The sequence below is a fragment of the Myxine glutinosa genome, chromosome 10, assembly GCF_964187855.1.
Source record: "Myxine glutinosa chromosome 10, kmMyxGlut1.1, whole genome shotgun sequence".
Taxonomy (NCBI): domain Eukaryota; kingdom Metazoa; phylum Chordata; class Myxini; order Myxiniformes; family Myxinidae; genus Myxine; species Myxine glutinosa.
In genome coordinates this window covers 37,749,147-37,776,423 of record NC_136270.1, presented here as the reverse complement: position 1 = coordinate 37,776,423, position 27,277 = coordinate 37,749,147, and the positions used below count along the sequence as shown (strand labels likewise).

Sequence of the window (27,277 nt, the reverse complement as noted above, 5' to 3'; positions counted from 1 at the left end):
GAAAGGCAATCTGGGTTGAGTGAGACAGTCAGATCCACAATCAGTCAACGTCATTCTTGGTGAAACAGTTCGCACTGCCGAGCTATTCCTTAAAAATTAACAGGTGACCCTGAAAATGATGCAACCAGCAGCCACATACTGCACACCGATGAATTATTTATATGAATCATGACATGAAGATAAATAAATATATTCTTATGAATGAAATCTTGCAATACAAAACGAAGTAGAAGACATACCCATCACATATCAACTACTGATTGGCATGCTGTGTATATTGTTATAGTTCTGTCGCCGGCCTTCTCCCCTTATCAAGGGGGGATTAATCCCCTTGTCTTTACTGGCCTGACGCGAACCGAGACCTATTACGTCCCTTCCGGACAGCGCAAAATAGGGTTTCGGGACCAAATTCTCGCTCGTACCTAAGTACTCGCGCTGCCCTAGAAGCGAGGAAACAAGCCCCGCACGAACCACGTGAGGTTGGAATACGCCGAACGGTTTGTGTACACGTGATCCGCGCAGTTATAACTAATGGAACCTGATTGGAGCGATCTTATTCGTGCCACGCTTAGTCAATGGAGAAAGCACGGGAACGATCGAATTCAGAAGAAAGGAAGAACAGATTGATTTAATGATTATCACACGTATATACAGTTCGGGACGAAGAGACACAGAGAAATCCTTATACAGGCTTAATTATCCCAAAGACAACGGGCCCGTCTCACACACACACACGGGGTATTGCAGATGGGCAGGTGTTCCCCAGCGCGTCCAAGGATGATTCTCGTCCGGCTCTCCACGGTCCCCGGCACGTCTGCGAAGATGGAGGTAGGCGAGGACAGGGCCACGCAGCGCGTCGCTTGAGCAAAGGCGATATATCGGGGCGAACGGCAGGGGGGGCTTTTACGGCAAAGGCGGGACGGCTTTTACAGCAAAGGGGCGGTTACGCAACCTTGTTCACTCTCTTGGCTGGAATGCGCAAGTTCGTAATAACCGCGCCTGGCTGCGTCCGCATATGTCTAGTAACCAACTCTTCTTCCTCAACCCTTGGTGTTGGTTAGCGCACGCGTTCTTATCGATAGTCAAGTTCATCAAGCAGTACAGTGCGAGTGATGCAAGTCCTCTCACGCAGCCAGTCCTCTCCCTCTCCTCTACAAGTCCCTACCTCTCTGCAAGTCCTCCCCTCTGCAAGTCCTTCCCCTGGCAAGTCCTGTTGAGGGCTTTGCGCATCGGGTTATATCGGCCTGCCCCGCAAACCTTCTGGAACTCACCAGACTCTTCTCACCACACCCTCTGACGCCGCCACCTCTGAGCTCTGATTGGCGGCTCATTCTTACCGTCATCGCCTCTGCCGCTCCGACCTGTACGCCGCCCCCACCTCTTTAGGCCTACCTCGTATTAACTCGAATAGTGAGCAAGCAAAGGGCAGCAAAATGGATTCCGCCTGTAGAGGTAGAATGGTTTGCAGAAGTGGGGCCTATTCTCCTGTCTTTACACAACGCAGAATTAACACTGGAAGGGGCCTACTCACATATACTAAGACATAACTATACTACAAATGAGGCTACATGTTGCTTGTGTGACTATCTATGGGGGGCAACCTTTCACCTTTATTGAGCTCACTGTACACATCTCAAAACTGTAGCACTGCCCCCCTCCCTCGTCAGACTCGTCCCCGAGTCGAACCTACCCAAGTGGGAACGACCGGTTTTGAGAAAGACTTGGGACAAGCTTTTAATTATGTGTGACACTTAGATGTGGTTCCCCCTAACATTTACTCTAACCCGTGTATGTGACAGTTTTACAACACTAGATATGTCCCACCTACTGCGTTGTGTAACTAACTAACAGACTCGTACCCACAACTAACCGAATTGCGGAATTAAGTTCAAACTAAACATGAAGCCGTTGGGTAGCATCTTATTTACAACCACAAAACCTAATTATTTACATTTCTATAACCCAGGACCTGTTCTTCGTGGAAAGAAGATTGGAGGGGAGAAGAAGCACATCATAGCACCAATACACAAAACACATTCATCAAAAAGTTCACGTTTGCTGCTGGTGGTTGGCATCTTCTGTCTTCCTGCATCTTCTTGCTTCCTGCATGTCGCATCTTCTGTGTGCAATAAAAACTTAAAGTTCTTCTTTCCTGGCACACCAAGCATAAAATGTACAAAAACCCGTGTTCGTTTTTATTTAATTCCTGGCCAAGCAGGGCCAACCTTATGTGGTCCAACTGCGTGACATTGATGCCACTCAAAACTAGTGGTCCGAAGATGCAAGGTAAGTTTGCAGCAAGGTGCAAAGCCACAAAACGTGTGGTCCATGTGTGATGTGATGAGGTGCAGCAAAGTGTCTGTGGCAGCAAATGCTGTACATGTGCAGCAAAGTTATAATCAAGGATAAGGAAACGTCAGCAAAGTGCCGCGCCGTTCACCTGCACAGATGTAGCAATGTGCAGCAGGGGTGCTGCACAGGTATAGCAAGGTGCAGCTGCACCATTCGCTGTTGCTGCACAACTCCTCCAAAGTGGGTCCATGGGTGGGGAGGAGAGACAAAGCACAGTCAGCAAAGCAGAAAGGGTGCAAAGGTACACATCAACACAAGGTAATGCAGCATGGGGGGCGCTGGAGAGCGAGCAGAGCAAGCTCGTCCCTAACCGTCCGTGCCCCCCAACGTCAGCTTACACTACCCTGGCCCTTCCCTGTATTTACAAATTCGTCACTACGTTCTGTCTCCCATATCCCCCTCGAAACCGAATTCGTCGTCCAATCCCTCCCAAGAAGGAAGAGATGGAACCAACACACAATGTCACGTTCACGTCATGATGCGTCTCACTTCGCAAATCGTTCACTTGGTGCGGGTGCGGAGCTTTTCACCTTGGTGAATGAATGTGGATGGCGCAAAAGGCTTTCCCCATCCTAGCTACACTAGTTGACATTAACTCATTTAAACTACCCGGGGTCATGCCCTGCCAATTGGCCTCTTTAAACTATGTGGTTCTAAAAACCTGATTCCCATTGACCACCTGGTGCCTTCCAAATTTGGGTCTCACTCCCCAATTTTTCCTACTGTGCCTTTGCACAATTTCGGGGCCGGGTCGTGTGGCTCCACTAGCAGGTCTACCTACCTGCGCACCTCCGCCACTGAAGTCGCCAACCGAGCTTACCTTGCTCCTTGCGACTACCTAAATTGGGAAGGCCCCTCCTGGCTCTCTCACCCCCTGATGCCCTCTCTGGCATTGGGCTACCCGGGTCCTTCTCCTGGATCCTCGGGCCCCACTGAACACTACTCATAACTGGCTCCCAGAGCCTACATGCAGCCTCACCTGGCCGACAACCTACCAGTGGCGGAGTGCTCCAATAACCATATGCACCAACATAGCCCACACGCCCAGCCATTCCACAGACTCATGCACCCAACCAAGCACTTCACTGCTACTTCCTGCACCACAGGTGTCAATATCCAAACAATTTACCTAAGCCCTCTACCTGGCATTAAACTACCCACCCCGGGTATTCGTGAAGGGGTCCATCTCCCCCCATTCACTCCTTCGCACCATGCATTCCACACCCTCTATCCCCCACCAAGCATTCCACACCAAATATTCTCATGCACACCAAGTTCTCTTGCACACCTCTTGTGCTCACACACCTGTTCCCCACTTTCACACCATGCAAGTCAATTCACTTCAACACAACTCCATTTGTCCTCAAAACACCACTTCTGGTTATTCCCAACCAATTCCTCATTTGCTCAAGCTCAATACCATCCTCACACACACAGCATCATCTAACTAGCTACTTCCCCTAAACTCGTGCTTTCCCGTCTTCCCTTACACTAAGCACACCCCTCGTCATTATCATCCACCTAAACTAACTACATCCCCTCTACCGGCCCAACCGCCCACGATCGGAGCACCGCGCCCGCCAGGGGGCACGGCTCCGACCTCTCCTACCCCCCCTTGAACAGTGTCGATCGCCTTTCCCGCCAAGGCGCGGCACCGACCATACAGGGCGGGGCCCGGCACGAATCATGCACGCCGACGCGGCAACGATCCCCGCCGATCCCCGCAGCACACAAAGCACACCACGCACCGAAGGCTCGCGTCGGCTATACGTCGCGCTAAACGCTGCCCCGGTCTGCGTCGATGCTCAGGCCGCGTTCTCACCCCACGCAACCCGTTCCTCACTCGCACAACGCGGCGCTCCAGTGCCTCTCATGCACTCCATGCATTCTATTACAGCACTCTCCCGTGCATTCTCTTCCCTTACACACTCAGGTGCACACCACCCCGGTGCACTCACACCGTTCGCACACTCAGTTACACACTCGGCCATCGCACACCCTCGCGTACCCTCTTTTGTTACACACTCAGTAACAACCACGGGTGTGCACTCTTCTGGTACACACCCAATCAGCGCATACTTACCCACGGGTGTGCACTATCCTGTTGCACACCCAATCATACGCTCTGGTGTGCACTGCTGCACACTCTCTACAACAAGCTCTGGTGTGCATTCTCCCTCACTCTCCTCGGCCATCACACACTCTGTTTCACACTCATCTTCGACGCACTCTTCCCACATACTCTCGCGCTCCGGTGCACACTTCGCTCGCACACGCGCGCCAGTCGCCCTAACACATCGCACCACGGACCTTCCACGAGCGCCCGGGTTTCATCTGGATCCCAAGCGCGCCAAAAATCTTTTCCCGCCATGCACACTCCTGCTCTCCTTAAGGACCTTCTTTCGCTGCAGCACCTGCAAACCTTCATTTTTGTTAGGCAAATCATGACATCACAATGCAAATCCCAACTTTGTGTACATTCCATTTTTTCCCTCGATGCTATATCCTCTGACTCTATCTCTGCCATCTCTTCGGCCCCAATTTCAACTATACACATTTCTTTGTCCTCGACGACTGCCGGCGCCAATAAAATTTCATCTTCCAATTCGACCTTCCCCGGCGCTCCCGACATTTCTTTATCCAATTTGACGGCCGTCGGCTTTTCCACACCCCAAGTCGCGATTTCTACTCCCTCGGTAAACTTAGCTGCACTCTGCTCTACCCCGCTCTCCCCGCGTTCCTCACACCGCGTTACCTCGTGGCGTACCCCCGCGACTTCCCGCTCGACCTGCGCCTCATGTCCTCCCCCATTTCTTTTATTAACTCCCCTTGGGTGTCCATTTTTGTATTCAGCCCCTTTTTCACCTCTTCCAATTCCCGGGTGGATTTGTCCCCCATTTCTTTCAATTAGTCACCCATTTCCTTCAATTGGCCACCCATGTTGTTTTCCAGCCCCAATAACCCATCTTTCATCTCCTGGGTGGATTTATTACCCATTTCCCTCATTTGATTAGCCATTTGCCCACTCATTGCATCCATTTTATGATCCGACCTTATCATATAGGCCCATATTTGTGCCATAAATAGGTCCACATTCTTTGGCGCCGCGGGCTCGGCTTCCGCTGCATCGTGCGAGGCGCCGCCATTTTCTACCCCTACTGCCGGCCCCTCATCAATGTCCTCCTCTTCTCCCAATTCTTCCCGGGGGTCCTGGGTCATCGATTCTAACTCCTCATCTATCTCCTCTTCTTCCCCCACCGGCATTCGATCGCTTTGGCTAGCCATGGCACGAATTTCATTTTTGTATTTTAAAACTAAATTTCGGCCGCTCGTAATTTCAGTGCGTTAAGCGCACTTTGGGTCCTATCCCACTCCTGACACCAATTGTTATGGCCAATATGTACAATTGGTGTCCAAAATTTTGTCTAAATTTTTTTGTCCCAGGTTCCAAATCCCAACTCCTTACTACCAATTGTTATAGTTCTGTCGCTGGCCTTCTCCCCTTATCAAGGGGGGATTAATCCCCTTGTCTTTACTGGCCTGGCGTTAACCAAGACCTATTATGTCCCTTCCGGACAGCGCAAAATAGGGTTTCGGGACCAAATTCTCGCTCGTACTTAAGTACTCGCGCTGCCCTGGAAGCGAGGAAACAAGCCTCGCACGAACCACGTGAGGTTGGAATATGTCGAGCGGTTTGTGTACACGTGATCCGCGCAGTTATAACTAATGGAACCCGATTGGAGCGATCTTATTCGTGCCACGCTTAGTCAATGGAGAAATCACGGGAACGATCGAATTCATAAGAAAGGAAGAACAGATTGATTTAATGATTATCACACATATATACAGTTCAGGACGAAGAGACACAGAGAAATCCTTATACAGGCTTAATTATCCCAAAGAAAACGGGCCCGTCTCACACACACACACGGAGTATTGCAGATGGGCAGGTGTTCCCCTGCGCATCCAAGGATGGTTCTCGTCCGGCTCTCCACGGTCCCCGGCACGTCCGCGAAGATGGAGGTAGGCGAGGACAGGGCCACGCAGCGCGTCGCTTGAGCAAAGGCGATATATTGGGGTGAACGGCAGGGAGGGATTTTACGGCAAAGGCGGACGGCTTTTATGGAAAAGGGGCGGTTACCCAACCTCGTTCACTCTCTTGGCTGGAATGCGCAAGTTCGTTATAACCGTGCCTGGCTGCGCCCGTGTATATCTAGTAACCAACTCTTCTTCCTCAACCCTTGGTGTTGGTTAGCGCACACGTTCCTATCGATAGTCAAGTTCATCAAGCGGTACATTGCGAGTGATGCAAGTCCTCTCACGCAGCCAGTCCTCTCCCTCTCCTCTACAAGTCCCTCCCTCTCTGCAAGTCCTCCCCTCTACAAGTCCTTCCCCCGGCAAGTCCTGTTGAGGGCTTTGCGCATTGGGTTATATAGGCACGCCCCGCAAACCTTCTGGAACTCACCAGACTCTTCTCACCACACCCTCTGACGCCGCCACCTCTGAGCTCTGATTGGCGGCTCATTCTTACCGTCATCGCCTCTGCCGCTCCGATCTCAACGCCGCCCCCACCTTTTTAGGCCTATCTCGTGTTAACTCGACTAGTGAGCAAGCAAAGGGCAGCAAAATGGATTCCACCTGTAGAGGTAGAATGGTTTGCAGAAGTGTGGCCTATTCTCCTGTCTTTACACAACGCAGAATTAACACTGGAAAGGGCCTACTCTCACATATACTAAGACATAACTATACTACAAATGAGGCTACATGTTGCTTGTGTGGATATCTATGGGGGGCAACCTTTAACCTTTATTGAGCTCACTGTACACATCTCAAAACCGTAGCAATATGATTGGCACATCCTGTGGACGATTGGTACATCCTGTGGATGTATTGCATGCGTGTTTATGATTGGCACATCGTGTGGATGAATGACATGTCATGTTAATGATTGGCACATTGTGTGTATGATTGACGCATCGTGCGAATGATTGGCACATCGCGTGGATGATTGACATATTGTGTGGATGATTGACACATCCTGTGGATGATTGACATATTGTGTGGATGATTGGCACATTGTGTGGATGATTGGCACATCGTGTGGTTGAATGGCATGTCGTGTGGATGATTGGCACATCATGTGGATGATTGGCACATCGGGTGGATGATTGGCACATCCTGTGGATGAATGGCATGTCGTGTTTATGATTGGCACATCGTGTGGATGAATGACGTCATGTTTATGATTGGCACATCATGTGGGTGATTGGCACATCGTGTGAACGATTTACACCATGCAGATGATTGGCACATTGTGTGGCTGAATGACACATCGTGTGGATGATTGACATATTGTGAGGATTATTGACACATCGTGTGGATGATTGACATATTGTGTGGATTATTGAAACTGTGAACGATTGGCACATCATGTGGACGATTGGCACATCGGGTGAATGATTGTCACATCGTGTGGATGATTGACACATTGTGTGGGTGATTGGCACATCATGTGGACACATTGTGTGGATGATTGGCACGTCGTGTGAATGATTGGCACATCATGTGGATGATTGGCACCGTGTGTGAATGGCGTGCCCGCCCTTTAAACGAGTCAAGTTGAAGCTAAATCAGTGAAGTTTTGAAAGTGTTTCAACGTAAAAGTCCAACATGAGCGTAAGTGATGTCATTACGTTTATCGATTAACAGATACTTCGTACATTTTTCCGTGACTACCATTCCAGCTCGTATTTTATTTCAATTCAGGGCTGCCGCAAAGTAAAAGCTCAAATTTTGACAAAGGCTCCTTGTCGCATCGCGTCCAACCCAAGCCGTGTGAAGTAATCTACTTTGGATCGAAAATGGCTCAACTTGGGCCAATTGACTGAACTCGACAAATCGAATCTGCGTTGGATCAAACATGGCTGCCTGTCCGAGGCTCCCAACACGTCCAAATCAACGCTATTCAAAGACCTATTCAACTTTCGGGATTTATTGAATGCCAATGAATTATATACACCGCTGCGTGGCTTAGGATGCTTAAGTTATTTAATTTTGTAATGTCTTAATTAATTTGAGCCGTGACAGAAGTGGTGGGAATGGTATTTACTTCGTCGTCATTGGCTGCGGCTGGGTGGTCAGATCGACGTAAAGTAATTTTTTTAATTTCGCATATATATTTATAGTTTATCGCCGATTTTATAATAAACTACACTATTCCTCACTTAAATACATGTATATGGTAAAAAAGCTTGAGCAACCATAAATTGTAATATCCGTATGTGAAGAAGATTCGTTTCCGGTATGTGTTTTATTGACGTCATTGGCATGAGGGGGATTGAGGGCCCAGAGTATCGCGACAGGCAATAGGGGTGGGTTTGTGTCTATCTGACCGTGTCTTTTATGTCTTTTGTCTTTTTCGCTTTGCCATTGTCGATCTGTGATGAAGGATCTCGTTTCGTTCGTGATTAACCGTGAATATCGTGTCGTTCACCACGTACTCTGTCGTTAATTAGATTCCTGCTTCCCTTTAGCCCATAAACGCATAGAGTGAGGACATTGTGATTGTTTGTCTAATATAATGTCTGATGGCGTTTGCTTTGACGTTAAAGGGTATTTATCCGATGTTTAATGGAAACTACTCTACAGTTCATCATGCTTTGCTTGCAGGATGAAAAGGCTCTGCTTATAACAAACTCGGACAACATGCAGTAGTTTGTCCTGAAGGTAAAGTGATCTGACAGCAACCCTTGAAGGTCTGTGTGAGATATCTTGCCGGTGGACAGGACAATCGATGGATTTCTAACAAACATGGACAAACGTGTAGTATTTACCTCCAACACCCAAAGGTGGATGGAGGTAATATAATGTGTTTTCACCACTGTCTGTCTGTCCGTTTGTGAACAAGATCTATCAAAAAGGTTGTTGACGGATTCGGCCGAATTTTGGCGGACAGGTAGTGCATGTGACAAGGTCGAAATTATTACATTTTGGTGACGATCCGGATTCGGATTCGGCTACAAGAATTTTTAAGTGATTCTTCACCATTGGGAGATAGGGCCAAAAACGATACATAGCAGGATCTTTCAAAAGGTTATGGACAGATTTGGGCGAAACTTGGTGGACCGTTTGGGTGTCTGACAAGGACGATTCGATTCAATTTTGGTGAAGATCTGAATATGGATTCGGATGTTATTTTTTTATTATTATTATTTTATTATTTTCCCTTGCCCCCCCCCCCCCCCCCCCCAAGTGATTCTTCACCATTGGGAGATTGCGCTAACAACGACACATAGCCGGATATCTCAAAAAGTTAGGGTGTATTTGGACGAAACTTGTTGGACAGGTTGTGTGTGTGACGAGGAAGTATCGATTCAATTAGTGAAGATCCGGATCCGGAAAATATAATTTTAAAAGTGATTCTTCACCATTCTGAGATTGCGCTAACAACGACACATAGCCGGATATCTCAAAAAGTTAGGGTGTATTTGGACGAAACTTGTTGGACAGGTTGTGTGTGTGAAAAGGAAGAATCGATTCAATTTTGGTGAAGATCCGGATCCGGAAAATATAATTTTAAAAGTGATTCTTCACCATTGAGTGATATGGCCAAGCAGGTGGAGGTGTGCTCTCTACTGAGTGCCGTTCTAGTTTTCTCTGCATTTAGCGAAATCTGACAGCAACCCTTGAATTGAATTTGTGTGAGGTCTCGTGACGGTGAACAGAACAATTGATGGATTCTAGCAATGATAAAGTCGATAAGAGTATTTGCTGCCACGAGTGATGGCTGGCTCGATTGTTCATGAAGGGCGGACACTCCAAACCAAATAATGAGATCACGGTGGTCTTGGCACGTTGATCCGTCCATTCCGTGTTGTCCCGTACGAGCTCATTGACTCTTTTGATTTGCTCCGTCTTCACCAGTCTGTCCTTGTGTGCTGTGACGAGGTTGTTCATCCTATTGGATGATGGACATGTAGGCTTCCACTGTGCAGAGCGTATTGTGAAATTGTGACGTTTTTCTCGTTTAACAGGAGAGGTAACCTCGATGGTTCTTGTGACGTTTCTCCCGAAATTGTGCACATCCACTTTTGCTGGTCTTGAACCAGTCATCCTGTTGTGAATTCCTTATGAATACTTATTCTGCAATGACTGTTTAGCTTCTCCTTTTTTTTTCCTCCTCTTCCTTTCTATTCTGCCTTCAGTATTCCTTGTTGTTTTTAATTACTTTTCTTGTTTGCTAAACTACAATGGTCTCTCTAAGGAAGCTTTATAGTGTTTGTTTATTTATTGTTGGTTTATTGCCTTTTGAATCTCCATGTTTATCCGATGCGATTTGTAAAATGGCAGCCGCTGTGTTTTGATTTTGAACAAGTGTTTAAAGGCTGAGGTCTTTCCATGACGAGCACCTAAATGTTTCCAACTTGGTAAGTTGTACCTATTCCAGATCATGTTCTCGGTTTCTAGCCGAGTCTGGTATATCTAACGTGCCAGATTTCTGCCAATTGGTGGATTTCCTCTTTTTCCGCTTCCAAATTGGTCAACATTTTGTCTTGTCTGCTTTTGGCTGTGAAACGTTCTCGGGATGCCCCCATTTATCTTTTTGAACCAAACGTGTGGCTGCCTCCGCAGAAATTATTTGTGAACTTTAATTCGTAGTCAAATGGTGCATTTTCTTCATGTTGGATTCGGTGCTTTATTGATGTGCTTTATGTTCATGTTTATTTACATTTCCGTTTCCTAATAATGTCTTTCAGGTGTACGACAATAAAGAACTTCCTCCGTGAGCTTTGGACACTCGAGGTTGGAAGACAAAGTATTTGAGTTTTTGTTTTCCATTTTGAGACTTTATCAGAAATACTAGGTTGGACAACCTTTGTCTTCTTGTGTTTGCTGATGTGAGATAACGGATGTGTGGCAGCTATCAGTTTTTTTTTTTTTTTTTTCCTGACTAATTTGTGGAAAGAAGGGTAGGGTGGGCGAGAGACTTGGGAGTGGGAATTGAAATGGGAGTTTATATGAAGAGATGGATTGACAAGATTGGGGAGTTTATATGAAGAGGTGGATTGACAGGAGATTGGGACAGTTTATTTGGAGAAGAGATGGATTGACAAGATTGGGGAGTTTATATGAAGAGGTGGATTAAAGGAGATGTATGATGATGTGGTGTTGGGGGAAGGCAGTGAATAAGTCAGCTATTTTGCATACTTAATATGTAGGTGATGCATTTCTGTCTGGCAAGTTTCAGAGTATTTTTGAATATCCGTGCCAAAGACAAAGTTTAAAATCCTATACAGCCAAGGTTGATAACGTACAAACTTGATTTGATGGTGTACATTTGAAATCTGAAAAAGGCCAATTCAACCACAATGCTGCCCCACTTCCCCTGCACAACCCCCTCTCCCCACACTTCAAAACTGTATGTTGTCTGACTTATCTTGAAATGAATGAGTTTTTATTTTGTTAATGTGTTTAAGCCCTTTGAGTTTTTTGTTTTTTTTGTTTGTTCAGTCTGTTTTGGTTTGCTGACTGTTTCCTGGTAATTTTCAGTTCAGATCACAGTGTGCCACATTTTATGTTGGGGAAGTGGGAGAGGATGGTTAAGGTAGGGTTGATGGGAAGGGCGAGTGGTAAAGCACTAAAGTAGAGGTTTTCACAATCTTTAAACTCAAACTGGTGACTTTTGTCAAGCACAATGTTATGATCGACACAATGCTAGTCCTTAAACTTCTTAAGCTCTTTATTGCTTTCTAAGAAGACTTGGCTTTGGCTGTTTTGCCTTTTTCTGGGAAAGTTGTTTTTCCAGCAGATACGTTGGGAAGATAGAGGAAGGGATACTTTTTATTTGGTATACTCTCGATCATGTAAACCCGGGTGTTGTTACCATGCGCACACAAAGCAAAAACTACGGTTAAGCAATTTGTTTTCTGTCTGTCTTTCTTGTCCCCAAACGTCGGTTTATGATCAAGGAACGACTTGATTTCAACTGAGTTATATTTTGAACACTGAACGGAAAACAAACCTGTAGTTTAAAATTACCTTGCCTCTGAATCTGTCCTGATTGTGCATGCACAGAGAGGAGTGAGATTTGTTTTAAGCAGTGAAGCTGCTTCAATATCTGGCTGTCTGTCCGTTTGTCAAAATGAAGAAGAACCTTACTAACCCACCATCTGTAATTATAGAGGGTTCAAAAGGGGAATTATAATGGGTTTCGTTCATTTCTAGGCCTCGCCTATTTCATATTTGAGCTGAGAAGCTGAGTCTATGTTCCTATCACTTTGCCATCGCAGACAGATCGGTGGTCTCTGTCTTCTAATACCACCTTCATGGTCTTGCACCCTCTGCTCTTTCCACCTCCCACAACTCCCCCTCCCCCTCAGTTTTCTGCAGGACACACATGATGCACCATCAAAAACCGGTGAAACTACCTAAATCCAGGATCATTGCTCACCTCCACTCATTGGTTCCTATTTTTTTTACCACCTGTGGAATAAACCTCCACAATCCTTTCAATGTCATTCTTCCCTCCAGGTTTTCAACACAGCTCTTCACCATCATTTCAGATTGTGCTCAATCCAAAACCATGATATTTTGTACCTTTGTTAACCTCCCTTGCCCCCCTCTCCCCACCTGCACGCTCACATCCTTCCTCCTTCCAAATTTTCAGATGTCCATCCTTCGAGTTTCCTTCTCCATGCATGTTTGTTTTGCATCCTGTTGTCTGTTACATCCCAATCTATTCACTGTACTGCTCTTCCACGAACCTCGACTATGTATGCAAAAAAACTTCGGTGGTTGTTACTGCTCACCCCTGTTGTTTCTGTGAACAGGATATCCGGATCCACCTCCAGCGCCGCACACGATATTTAGCACAATATCTTAAAACGTTGTGGACAGATTCGGACGAAACTTGTTGGACTGGTTGGGTGTGTCACAAGGACAATTTTTAAAAATAATTTGGTGAAGATTTGAATATGGATCTGGATAGGTGGTTTTTATTTTTATTTTTTATTCTTAAGTGATTCTTCACCATTGAGTGAGGGCCAAAATCTATATATGGTACGATGTATCAAACTTGCGGATGGAATATGACAAGTTGTTGGATGAGTTGGTTAGGCGACGAGAACAAGCCGATTATATTTTGGTTCTGGTCCAAGTCCAGATCAGGCCTATCAGTGGAATACAAAACGTCAACTGTTCAGCCTGGTGGAGTTGTGTGCACTACCAAATGCTGTTCTAGTTTTTCTTGTTTCGTTTTTCTTTTATTTTTGTTTTTTGACGAGTATTTTGTACACCCGTTTCCCGGATAATATTTTGTGAAATAGTCGCCCCTTTCCAACCTACTTATTAAAAATGTATGTTGTACCGCTGTTAGCTTATAGACTAGTTGCATTTCAATTTGGCAGGGTTTGCCGCTACACTTGGATTCTTTATTGTAGCAAAAATATAGCACAGTGTTGGTCAAATTTAGCTTTGTTGTGTAGGTTGGGTGCATTGGGGGCATGTAATCCAATATTATGACCTCGCTATTTAATCGTGTGTATATAACTGCTTTTTGGGATTGTTCATAACATCGGCATGTTGTTTAAATTGTGTATTTGTTTCATTATTGCTTCCATGAAAAGTAAGTACTGCGTGGGGGGTTTAGGTTGAGATTGGAGCATTGTTTTGTGTGCACATGATTGGTACTATCCTGGAACTGAGGTCATACTTGGTTGTGGGTTTGGGTCATGGGTTTGTGTTGAAAGCTACTTATTTATTTGTTTTTGGTGAGGCACTTTAGAATGATTTTTGAAACGCTGTTCCATTTAAATCGTCGATTGCATTGATTGCTTTAGACTTTTTAGGTTGGCAGGATGGCCTAAAGGTATGCACACTCAGTTCTGAGCTGTCTGGTTCAAATCACAGTCCAGTTATGAGCTATCATCCTGCTGTTTTTCAGACAGGGTGAGGCATCATGCCATCTGCTCACTTTGGTTAGATGTTGAAGATCCCACGATGTCCTTGGCAAAGAGTCGACGAGTTATTGCCGGCACCCTGAACAAATTACAAATTTCTGCCCTGACTGATGGAAGGCAACAGCAAAAATACCCAGCAATACCCTTTGCCCCACTGGCAGCACCGACGTTCTTTTAAGTAGCATTGTACATCATGACTATCTTTATGCCTGCCTTTGAAGGTTTTCCTCAATCAGCATAAATCCAAATTGTAATTGTAGAAATCCAAAGGGAATTCAAAGTTTTTAAGTTTTCCTTTGTTTTTTAAAAGCGTATGAGCGCTTTTTAAAAGGGTATGTTTCATGAAATGGGTGATTGTGTTTATTACCTCTGCCACCGAAGGTGGATGGACGTTATGTTTTCACCCCTGGCTGTCTGTGAACAAGATATCTCAAAATGTTGTGGACAGATTCAGACGATATTTGGCAGAGAGAGCGTGTGTGACGAGGACGAAATAATTAGATTTTGGTGAAGATCTGGATCTAGATAAAAGAATTTAAGTGATTCTTCATCATTGAGAGATAGAGCCAAAAACAATACATAGCAGAATGAATGAATGAATGATCGTTTTAAGGCCATTTTTCCCCGCTAGAGCGGGGGTTAGCCTTGCGGACCCCATGACGATCATGGTTCCCTGTTTGAGGCAATGTTTTTATGGCCGGATGCCCTTCCTGACGCCAACCCTTGGTCGCCTCTTACGATGCGCAGGGATACGGTGTGCCTATTCTGAATCGGGGTACACACCGTGATCATTCATCCCAGCAAGCTGGTACTCAATTTGCCGACCTCGGAAGGATGACAGGCTGAGTCAACCCCCCTGGCGTTAATTCAGCGATCGACCGGGATTCGAACCCAGGATCCTCGGATCCCAAGCAGGCACCCTAACCGCTAAGCCAATGCCAGGCTGAAAAACAATACATAGCAGGATGTCGCAAAAAGTTTTGGACTAGTTGTGACAAAACCAGTTGCATGAATTGGTGTGACGAGAACAAGCTGATTAGATTCTGGTTAAGGTGCAAATTATCCAGATACGACCTATCGGTGGGGTACAAAACGTAAACTGTTCACCTGGCGGAGGTATGCTCTCTACTGAGTGCCGTTCTAGTTTGTATTGCGTTGCAATTTCTTTTCCCGATGGGTGGATTTTTCAAAAGCGTCCTATTCAAATTTATATTCACACAAAAAAAAGTTTTTTGCACGGAAATTCGACATTGCGACTTTTTTGACGTACAGTACAGTAATCTGAAAAGGTGTGTAACGGGGATCTTTGAAGACGTAGCATACAGTGCAAAAATGGCTTGACTATGGAGCGCTCTGAAAGCAAGAGTGACCCATCAATGTTGGTGAAGATGAACCAATGGGAGAAGATAAAAGGACAAGAATATTGCTGACTTTTTGGATGTTTGGTAAAACTCAGTTCTACCCATATGATCCTGTAGCAGTGCTTTATTGGAAGGAAACCTTCCGATCACGGTCTTCGGTTGAGAGGATATCTCAGAAGCAACCTTGCTCACCTTTGAGCTCTGTTGTCTGGGTTCAATTCCTGATCCATATGCTCTGAGGGGAACGTGATTCATCAACGATTTTTGGAAGAGATATTTGGCCGCCGAGTGGAAGAGATATCTGCTGGCATTCACGTATGGATACTAAAGAAAAGAATTTTCCATTATGGCCCATTACCTTGGCTGGACTCCGAAATCCCACCCTGAACCTTTCGCTTCAAATGTGTCGGCAAACCAATCGGCATATTCCTTGTCCGTGGAACTCTTTCATTAGTGCCAAATCTCTGATCGAATAATCATACTTGTTACATCATAAAGGGTAATTTTTCTCCTTGGAAAATTAAACTGGTCTACAATGTGAACGGAATGGAATTTGTTTCATCATGACGTAAGTGAGGGCACTGGTGATGATGCAAGTACGTGGAGGTTTGGTTCCATTAACTTTAAAGCTACGAGGATTTGATCCGAGTGTTAGTTTGCTGATAGCCAACTGAGCCTTGCGAATCATGTGAGCTCTTGCCGATGCCGATGACATGTCGCCCTTAAATTTTCACTTCCCCTTTATAAACAATGGATGCTGGTCCGTACTCTGCATACGTGTGACTCCTTGCTTGCTAAGTATCCGGTACTTCAATTTGTTGACTAAACAAGGTTTTTTTTTTTTTTTAAGACTGGCACACGGGGCTTTAAGCATTTATTTATTTTCTTCCATAATACGAAACGTGACAAATTTTCAACAGAATTGTAACTGTAGAAGTTAAGAAAACTTTAAATTAGAAAACATGGTGTTGGATTGCCTGGGTAGGGGTTTAGAAGGGGAAGTGGTTGTTGGAATGCATTCAAGTAGGAGGGCAGCAGGTACTCATTTAAGGTTTTGATACTGAAATTTAAATACTCGGTGTAGTTTTATCCTGGATAGTTAAAAAACATTTTTTTTCTTAGATGAAAACTTTCTTCGCCCTCCAATAGCCATGTTTAATTTTTTTTTTTTCCCATCCCTCTCTTGGAGCACGACTCCTATTTTGCTAACACGTTCGTAAATCGTTAGTTCTAAGCAAACAACTTGTAACGGTGCAAATTATCTTGGCTCCGTATTCAACCACATCCATGGCCTACGGTTCTTGGCAGCAGCTCTTAGTTTCAGACGTTGTGCTTTGGCTGCAAGTTAATTATGAGGGAAATTTTAAAATACATCTTAGGAATACTGTTAGCAACTGTTTCTGTTGTTTTATTTGTTTTTTCCCCCCCACAGTTCTACCAGCATACAACAGCGTTCCGTGTACAATTAATTCTCCCTGCCTCCATTCAGATCCATTCCACTTCCGTTTGACTCGACTGTCAACTCCACATCTGAGAAACCCATTCCCAGGCCAGGCCACTTTTTTATTTTCTTTTCCAGCCAGCCCCCTGAGGCTGCCACATGGCAAACCGCGGTGCGCCAGGTCGGTCCAATGGGCAGTCAGTCGGTAGCAAGATGTGTCAGTTCAAGCTGGTTCTCTTGGGCGAATCGGCAGTGGGCAAGTCCAGCCTTGTACTGCGCTTCGTCAAGGGTCAGTTTCACGAGTTCCAAGAAAGCACCATCGGCGGTGAGTATTTTTTTTTCTTTGTTATTGTGATAACAATAATACCTTTGAGAAAGGAATACAAACTTTTCTTGTACCTGTCCATTTTGAAAATACTGAGTTTTTCAATGTTATTGCATGTGCAAGTGATGAATATCTCTCCCCTTCCATCCCTTCCCCCCATAATTTATAGTAGTTTATATATAATGGGTTGTGTTGGTAGACAATTTTGATTGTGTGTACGACGTACGTGCATATATGTTTTTACGTAGTTATTCATTCATTTATTTAATTTGATTGAAGAGAAAATGAAGGTTTGCGACTTGCTTGCTGAGATTTTTTATTTTTCTTATATATATTTTTAGATTTCGATCAAAACAGAGAAGCTCAAAACTATCTTCATGGTGTTTCCTCGCATCCGGAACAGACGTGGGGGTTTTGTTCACATTGCAAATGGAAATGAAATTGGTTGTACAGTGTGGTTTCAACACTCAAATACGAATTTGCCTGGCACTTAAAAAGGGGGTTCTTTTCCCTGAAGTTAAATGCTTTGTGAAAAGAGATGGGATTGAGTGTTTGTTTGATGGTGTACAAGAGGAGAGTCGTGTAGGAGAGGTATTCATTATGGAAAGATGATGTCCAGATGAACACAGGTAGCTGTTGGATCAAAAATAGTCAGCCTGGAATAAGTGCAGACCATGAGGTGTTATCAGGAAACCTATAAACATTCCATTATCTGTAAAAGTTAAGAGTTTATAAAACCTGTATCAGACCAGCATTGATTTATGGAAGGAAAACCTGGGCACTATTGATCAAAGATGTAAAGAGAAGAATGTAAAGAAGAGAGGAGAATGATATGAAGGATGAATTGATTGTCTCAGAAAGAAGTCCGAGCTTAAAAATCAATGTTAATGAAGAAGAACAACTTGGGAAGAGAAGACTTGTTTGGGATGGTCATGTGCAATGAGGGTCAGAAGATGAAACTGCAAATAAAGTTATTTTCAGAAGGAAGAAAGCCGAGAGGACATCTTAAAAGGACATGGCTGGAAAATATCAAGCAATATTTGGGTTGCCCAAAACCGACGCAGTGGATATAGATCTGTATGGAGGAATTGCCCATCATTCAATCACAACCTGAAAAAAGGGAAAATGGTGGTGAAATGTGGTTGTTGTTGTTGTTGTTGTTGTTGTTTTTTTTTTTTTTCCGTGGTGTCAATACAAGCGTAATATAAACAACAAGTCAGGAGACGACGATGGTTCACGAGCGAGCAGTATTCAATGACAAAGGACGGACTATAACCGAAACGGGCCCGGACAGGCCAGGCCCAGAAATGTCAAAACGAAGGTTACTGACCTTGAAATGAGATAGAAAATAATGTATAATCAGTAATGAGGTTAGTTAGCTACACAATACCGAATATTCGGTGGGAATGTTTTTTTTTTTTGTTTGTTTTTGAAAAATCAAGCTCCATGGGGCGAGACATGATATTGGCCTAACCAAATATGGAAACCCTTGTCAGATTCTACCAAACCCCTCGGAGAAGATGTAGCTTGAACTCTATTACCCCCTAAAAATACATCTTTTTCGGGCGTGGCTCCGCCGACAATGGGCACAATACGCCCACTCTATGCAGGACACAACTAGATCATGATATCAACCTCCCACCCAAGTTTCATCAAGATCGGATGATATCATCGGGTAGTTATGCTGCACACACACACACACACACACACACACACACACACACACACACACACACACACACACACACACACACACACACACACACACACACACACACACACACACACACACACACGACGAATATAGTGGTCACTTGATAACTTGAACCAAAAAGGTAGAATTTATTATTTTTGAATCTGAAAAGCCTGCTATTTTTTGTGGAAGGAGATTGTAGGTGCTCCTTGATTTGGATTGTTTGTCGAATCATTACGGTCGAGCTCGCCATGTTTTCTGAAACGCATTTATTTTTAACTTAAATTTTTAACTTTTAAACATGATTTCTTTTCAACATGATGCTAAAAGGTTGAAAGCTATTAATAAATGACATTACACTTTACTGCAGAGACAGGAACCAGGAAGAATGTGGAAGGAGGCATGCGGTGATCTTGTCACCGAGGCTAGTCACATACACAAGTGGGGAAGGGAAAAATAAATAGCAGACCTGTGCGTGATAAAAAAAAAAATTGTACGATGAACGTGAAAATGCTCCTCGCCATCATTCGTGCAATAAATTTAAACTGCAAGGATGCGTGATCAAGCAGGCATCCCAATAACTTGGCACTTAATGAATTGAGATGTGGTCCTAAGGTTATAAAGGCAAAACTTTTCATCACACCTTCAACTTTTTTATAATGGAGTACAGTAGAACTCAATGTAGAGGGATTACCTGGAAAAAAAAAATGGCCACTGCATAAAATGTGTACAAAGTGATGTTCTGAGAAAATAATGTCAGGTGAGAATATAAACTATTTAAAAGCGATACCTTTTATTCTCGTGTTTTCTGGATTAGATAAGACTTAGAAAGAACCCAGAATACAGCGTTAAAGTACTATGTCGTGATGCCTCTGCCCACATTATTACATCATTATAATACTTGTACCCAGTTTGATTTAAATCCATTCAGCTGTTCTCAAGTAATCACATTTTTACCTGACATGACCACTGACCTTTGACCTCTTGACCCCAAAATTTAATCGGTGCATGTTTACATCATTATACTTACCTGCACCAAGTTTGACTAAGATCCCTTCAGCCGTTCTCAAGTTATCGTGGTAACGAAAAGCTATCACGGACAGAGCCCGACGGACAACCTGAAAACATAATGCCTCTGCTGACGAAGACGAAGCATTATGCATAACAAAAAATAAAAATAAGAAACGATAATCGTACATCGACATTTCCTCACAAGATCCAAATGTGGAAATCCAAATATGAGACTGAACCAAAACCAGGATTGGGGGCTGGGAAGGGTAAGATTCTTTAAAATCCTTTAACATAATAAGCCAATTTAATAACATAGATGCATTTAACCCATAACAAAATGTATGAAACATTTTATCATTTAAAAAAACCCCAAAAATGTGCACTTAAATAAACCAAGCCTAGTTTGAGGGGTAAAAATGATTGAACCATTCACCATGATATTCCCTACCCTCCCAATGTCAACAAAAACAACTATTTAGAACATGTAAAACCGTAGAGGGATGGAATCCATGCCAAAAAAAAAAAAAAAACAGTAATCGTATTAAATTCGCTAATATTATGATAAAATATTTATAATTATCTTCAAAATAAGTCGTGCAAATACAAATCGTGACACTAACAGATGGGAAGCTCTAAATTTCCTGGTCGTGATTGTGAAGCCGGGCGCAGCCATCCTCTAGTTCCAAAAAACAATGCTGCTCCAGTGGGTGATACACATTGATGTCTGTATACTATCTCTCTGATATGTATACATGTATTTTGCATTCTTTATTAACTTTTATTTATAACCCCTCAAAAAAAAAAAACATTAAAAAAAAATAACCGAGAGGGATGAAAGCTCAAAAACAAACAACCAAACAAGGTAGGAATGACACCATGATACGAGACCGCAAACGGAAAACCCCCATTTCAATTAAAACATTTTAATTACATAAATGGATTTAATACACCACCAATAATAAGATAGGTTACAGAATGTAAATTGAGCAGTGTTTTTTCGTTGCTTGAAATAACACAAACCTGAAAGGGAAGAAACCTGGGTGGTGTTCAGTTACTAAGCCGTTAGCTAGCGCTTGCCAAGCCAGCCGTTTCTTATTACATGTTTCAAATGGAGTGCTTGCTTGAATGCTTAAGCCACTTGGTGAGCACGCTACAAGAAACTTGGTAACTGAACACACCCTCAATGTTCTTGAGGTAACCCGACCGTATATCTACTGTGATCTATATATACCCCAGAGAGGATAATATGACCATTCCTGCCGCTCCTGTACGGAGTGGAAGCACTAGTTGCCTGAAACCAGATCGAGCTGTCAGTCGGTCTCGTCATTGATATTGAACCAAACCATGAAGACCATCGGAGATTAATTATATAATACCTTTGACGGCAATGATTAGGGAGTTGAGTGGGCAGAGGACTGGTTGGCATGTACTGTAACAGGTTGTTACCGTTGTCACCTCCTGTGCCTCACTTCCTGTCTGTCTTTCAGCTGCCTTCCTGACGCAGACGGTGTGCCTCGATGACACAACGGTGAAGTTTGAGATCTGGGACACTGCGGGTCAGGAACGTTATCACAGCCTGGCACCCATGTATTACCGTGGCGCGCAGGCAGCAATCGTAGTCTATGACATTACAAATCAGGTGAGGTCATATGGTTGCGAGCAATTTGCTTGCCCTTTTTTTTATTTTTGTATAAAGAATCGAGGCTCGTGTAATATTGACATTGAACTAACTGACATTGAACTAACTGAACTGACATTGAACTAAGCTAACACATTGAACATGAAAACATACGCAGACGCATGAAACATACAATGAAGGGAGCGGGAGACAAGGGGGGGGGGGGGGTGGGGGGGAGAGGGAAGCACACAAGCACAACAACAGTGGAGAACGCGGACGTCGGTAGATCTGTGGAAGGGGGAGGAGGGAGGGGTACACGGTAGAAAGCAAATGAACACTGCTAGGAATTTCACTACTAGCAATTTCAGGAAAGAAGTTGGGGATTGAAAGAGGCGGATTTGTGTGTTTTAACGGGAGTAGGAAAGATCAAGGTTTTGAATGGGGGAAAATAAGAGATGATGGTGAACAGCTGTTTTAAAAACCTGGGTGGAGGAGAGGGATTGAAGAGAGTGAGGGAGTTTGTTCCAGAGGCAGGAGAAAAGAGGAATGAAGGGGGGAAGGTGAGCAGAGAGTCTTGATTTTGGTCGTTTCACCAGAAGAGGGTTGCTGGCAGATCTTGTGCGTCCTGCAGGAATATTTGGGGGACAGAGCACAGAGAGAGCTGGGGGAGCAAGGCCGGAGAGGAGTCGGTAGAAGACAGAAAGACCACCAACCTGCCTGTGCTGAGCGAGTGAAAGGCCCTCAGAATCGGCTTCATTGCGGGAGATTCCAATGATTCTGAAAGCTTTGGTTTCAACCGCGTGAAGCCGAGCTAGGTGTGAGGCAGGAGCACCAGCCCAGAGGGGAGAGCAGTATTAAAGTCCTCTCAATATTAAAATCTTCAAAATCTTCAAATCTTAAAAAAGGGGAGAGGGAAGAGTCCTCTCAATGGATGTAGTTTGTTTACCCTTATGTGAGGGATCAAAGTCCATTTCTAACACCAGTCATATAAATTGTCATCACCGGCATGGCATTTATCACTGGCCCGTGTTTGAGAAAGGAACGTTAAGATCTGATGCACAATGATGATGAATCTACCCAATTGCATTAGTTTTTATTTTATCTTTTTATTATTTTTTCTTTCAGGACTCTTTTGTTCGAGCTAAGAATTGGGTGAAGGAGCTGCAAAGACAAGCAAACCCCAACATCGTAATTGCACTGTCTGGTAACAAGGCAGACCTGGCCAGTCAACGGATTGTGGAGTACGAGGTTGGTGACGAGTGCAAGTAATGGTGAACCTTCTCTTAGAACGGATCCTGTAACACCACAAATTGATGCACAATTGGGAACAAACAGGGCCTTTTTGAAATGTAAGCATTGGTGAATTTAGCTTGTCGGACGTTTGCATTTGAACTTTCGGGCAGATCGTACATGGTGTTATGTAATTTGGATGCAAAATTTGCTATACTAGTGGAACCAAGGTTTTTTGGCATCCTAATACCACAGGCAACAAGATGAGAGTTGGTTCCATTTTTTTCAACGGCATCTTCGGCGGCCATTTTGAATTTCAAAATGGCCACCATATTTTGGACTTTTGTACATATCTTTTTACATAAAGCACTTTGACCATTTTTCTGGCATTTCTATAATTCCTTGTGCAGAAAATCCACTAGAACACTTTTATCCAGTCAACAAAAATTCTATGTGAAATATCAGCCATCTTGAAATTCAAAATGGCCGCCATTTGAACTTGTTTTCTATGTTTCAGTTGCACAAACACGCAATCCCACGATAAGTGAATCTAGTAATGGAATTGTATTGTCATGCTATGCCAAAGTAATGTTAATGTCACTATCAAGAAAAACTGCAACCCAAAGGAAGGGAATATTGGCCATCTTGAATTTCAAAATGGCTGCCAAATTTTGTAAGGTAGCTGCTACCATTAAAATATAAAATAACGTTGTGTATACGAACTTGCTTCGATCTCTCCACAGCATCAAAGTTTGAGTGTCTTCCCGTTCGTTTCTTTGTCAAATTTCCGCTGCGTATTTTGTTGTGTATGTGTTATTGTGTGTTTCTATTTGGTTTTGGTTTTGTAGTTGTTGCAAATTTGTGTGTAATTAGTCGTTTCTTTGTTCGCGCCCCGTGCGCCTCGTGCGGCCTGGTGTCTGGTGCGGCCTCCTCGTCTCGACTTGTGCCCCGCCCCCTATATCTCGTTTGTTCTTTCACCTCTGCTCCTGCTTTCTCAAATCCACGTTCTCACTTTGAGACTTTTCCCAGATTGTTTTCATGGTTTTGTTTAAATATTTATTTAAATATGTTTAAACCGCAGCCGTGATGCTGACGCCGCCCACCCCACCCCCCAGAATTTCCATGTTTTAAACGTTTCCCAGTGTGTACCCTGGATAAGAATAGGTACGCCGTATCCCTGCGTGTCGTAAGAGGCGACTAAGAGGGTTGGCGTCAGGAAGGGCATCCGGCCATAAAAAAAAAACATTGCCTCAAAAAGAGAACCATGACAATTACAACTACATGTGGGCAGGGTACAGCCCGAAGTGGAGATCGGTTTCTGAGGTTTGGGACATGGAATGTAGGGACAATGACAGGGAGATCAGGAGAAGTGGTGGAAGTATTGGTCAGAAGAAGAGTGGACATATGTTGTGTGCAAGAGACGAGATGGAAGGGAAGTGGTGTGAGAATGGTGAAGGGTAGGCAGGGACAGAAATACAAGTTTGTGTGGCAAGGGTCCAGGTTTTTTTTTATTTTTTTTATTTTTTTTTGTATACAAGTTCGAGGCTCGTGAAAGAGCGAAAATTAATCACACAGAAAGACAAACAGACACATAAAACAAATAACATCGGGAGCGGTAGACAAGATGGGGAGAGAGGGGGAAGGACACAAACACATTTGAGAGCAGGGACCGAGAGACATGGAGACATCGAGAGATCTGTGGGATGGAGAGGGCTTTGGGGGGGAGGCATGTGAAGGGGGGAGGCATGTGAAGGGGGGAGGCATGTGAAGGGGGGGAGGCATGTGAAGGGGGGGGGGGTGGGAGAGTTATAAACATATGGACACTGCCAGGATTTCCAGGAAATAAGTTGGAATTTCAAACAAGGTGAATCTGGGGTGAATTAGTGGGGGTAGAAAAGATCAAGGTTATGGATGGGGGAAGATAAGAGATGGTGGTGAACAGCTGTTTTAAAGACCTGGAGGGAGGAGAGGGATTGAAGGGAGTGTGGGAGTTTGTTCCACAGGCGGGAGAAAAGAGGAATGAAAGAGTGAAGGTGAGCAGAGAGCCGAGATTTCGGCAGTTTAACCATCAGAGGGTTGCTGGCAGATCTTGTGCGACCTGTAGGAATATTTGGGGGACAGAGCACGGAGAGAGCTGGGGGAGCAAGGCCGGAGAGGAGTCGGTAGAAGACAGAAAGACCACCTACCTGCCTGCGGTGAGTGAGTGAAAGGCCCTCAGAGATAGCTTCATCGCGGGAGATTCCAATGATTTTGAAAGCTTTGGATTCAACAGCGTGAAGCCGAGCCAGGTGTGAGGCAGGAGCACCAGCCCATAGGGGAGAACAGTATTCCATTGAGCTGCGGATGAAAGCCTTGTATGTGGTGAGGAGCTCAGGTGTGCCGAGGAAGGACTTCGCACGACGGAGGATGCCCAGTCGGCGACTGGCTTTGGAGGCCAGCTTGGAAATGTGGTTTTCCCAAGAAAGATCATGGCAGATAGTGAGACCCAAAAGCTTGAGTGACAGAACTTCTTGGAGAGGATTGTTGAGAAAGTAGATGGGAGGGTTGTCCAGTCGATCTTTTCGGAGAGACATAGTAAGAGAGTGAGATTTGGCAGGATTGAAAGACATGTTCCACTTGTTTGACCAGTCTGTGATTTTGTCCAGGTCTTCAGAGAGTGAGGAGGCTGCAGACTGCCTATCTGAGGGAAGAGGAATGGAGCGGCAGAGAGTGGAGTCATCAGCAAAGAGATAGAGAGGATTTTCCAGAGAGTCAGAGAGATCATTGATAAAGACCAGAAAAAGCACAGGGCCCAGCACACTTCCTTGGGGAACTCCAGCCTGAACAGGAAGGGGAGATGAGAGAAATCCATTCAGGGCCACACGTTGACTACGACCAGAGAGGAAGTCCGCAAGCCATGCATGGAGATTTCCATGGATACCATAGGAGGAGAGTTTGGTGAGGAGAGCTGGGTGCCAGACCGTATCAAAGGCCCTTGATATGTCAAGGGAGACAGCTCTGATTTCCTGTTTGGCATTCAGGACCTCCATCCATTGTTGAGACAGCAGAAGCAGCATGTCCAGAGTAGAGTGACCTGGTCTGAAACCAAATTGATGATCAGAGATCAAGCCATTGGAGAAGAGGAAAGATTTCATATCCGAAGCAATGATGGATTCCATGACTTTGCTGATAATTGGGAGCAGGCTGATTGGTCTGTAGTTGCAAGGATCTGTTTTTGCACCTTTTTTGTGTAAAGCGGTAATGTTAGCTGATTTCCAGGATGCTGGCAGATGACCTTGAGCAAAAGATAGGGTGAAAAGAACAGAGAGAGGGTGAGATAGAGCGGCAGAGCAGGATTTTAGGACCCGTGGGCTGATGCCGTCTGGTCCAGTTGCAGAATCAGAGTCGAGGTTTGACAAAAACTCCTCCACCTTGTCAGGAGAGAAGGACACAGAGTCCAGGAGCATTTGGGTTCGACTGGGAAAGGTGGGAACAGAGAGAGATGGGTTTGGGACTAAGGATTTCGAGGCGAACACAGAGTTGAGGCATTCGGCTTTGTCACGTGCGATGTCAACTGTGTGGCTATTTGAGGTAAGGGAGGGGATGGAGGGGGAACAAACACCAGAAACGGATTTGACCAGACGCCACCAGGATTTGGAGGAAGGAGACAGGTTTGAGAGTTCATTCTTGAGTGAGGAGAGATAGTGCTTCCTGGCACTCCTGAGGGTAGACACACACTTGTTCCGAGCTTGGTGGAAGGAACTGAGATTTCCTTCAGTTGGATTAGCCTTCCAAGAGGCAAAGGCAAGTTGTTTCAGGGCAACTGCCTCACCACAAGATTCAGTGTACCATGGACGGGAGGAAGGGTAAGACAATTGAAGGCGAGATGGGATAAATCTGTGCATGAGAGAGATCAGTTTGCTTTGGAAGAATTCCCAGGAAGAATTGATGTCAGAGGCAGTGGAGATGGGAGACCAATCCAGACGATTGATGGCTGCTTGAAGACCGTCCCAGTCGGCCTGAGTGAAATGCCAGACTCGTCGACGCTGAGGAGGCTCTCTGAGAATGGCCAGAGAGATGTCCACTTTGACAAGCACATGATCAGAAGAACCGATTGGAGCAGAAGAAGAGCAGCAGACATTAGCAGGGAAGTTTGTCATAACCAAGTCTAGAAGAGAAGATACTCCATTGGCTGAGATCCGGGTCGGGAAATTGACAGATTGTGTCAATCCCAGTGAGTCACAGAAGTCCTTTGCTGAGGTGCCATGACTAGTGAGAGAGGAACCCACACCCAACCAGGTGGCATGATG

General features: G+C 44.7%; 1 protein-coding gene across 21 annotated transcripts in view; it reads left to right on the top strand.

The window, feature by feature from the left end:
• LOC137434468 (ras-related protein Rab-5A) overlaps window positions 1-27,277 on the top strand; it is a 74,832-nt gene that overhangs the window by 20,598 nt on the left and 26,957 nt on the right. Inside the window, exons 1-6 of one of the 21 annotated variants that reach the window (XM_078785572.1) lie at window positions 8,648-8,723; window positions 9,022-9,078; window positions 11,109-11,167; window positions 17,160-17,436; window positions 21,628-21,779; window positions 22,884-23,006. In XM_078785572.1, coding sequence (XP_078641698.1) covers window positions 17,271-17,436; window positions 21,628-21,779; window positions 22,884-23,006 — 441 coding nt within the window. In that variant the 5' untranslated portion in view covers window positions 8,648-8,723; window positions 9,022-9,078; window positions 11,109-11,167; window positions 17,160-17,270. Of the gene's footprint in view, window positions 1-8,647; window positions 8,902-9,021; window positions 9,108-11,108; window positions 11,168-12,731; window positions 12,770-17,102; window positions 17,437-21,627; window positions 21,780-22,883; window positions 23,007-27,277 lie in introns of those variants that run through there. The other 20 variants (XM_078785564.1, XM_078785573.1, XM_078785574.1 and 17 more) reach the window with 20 other exon arrangements.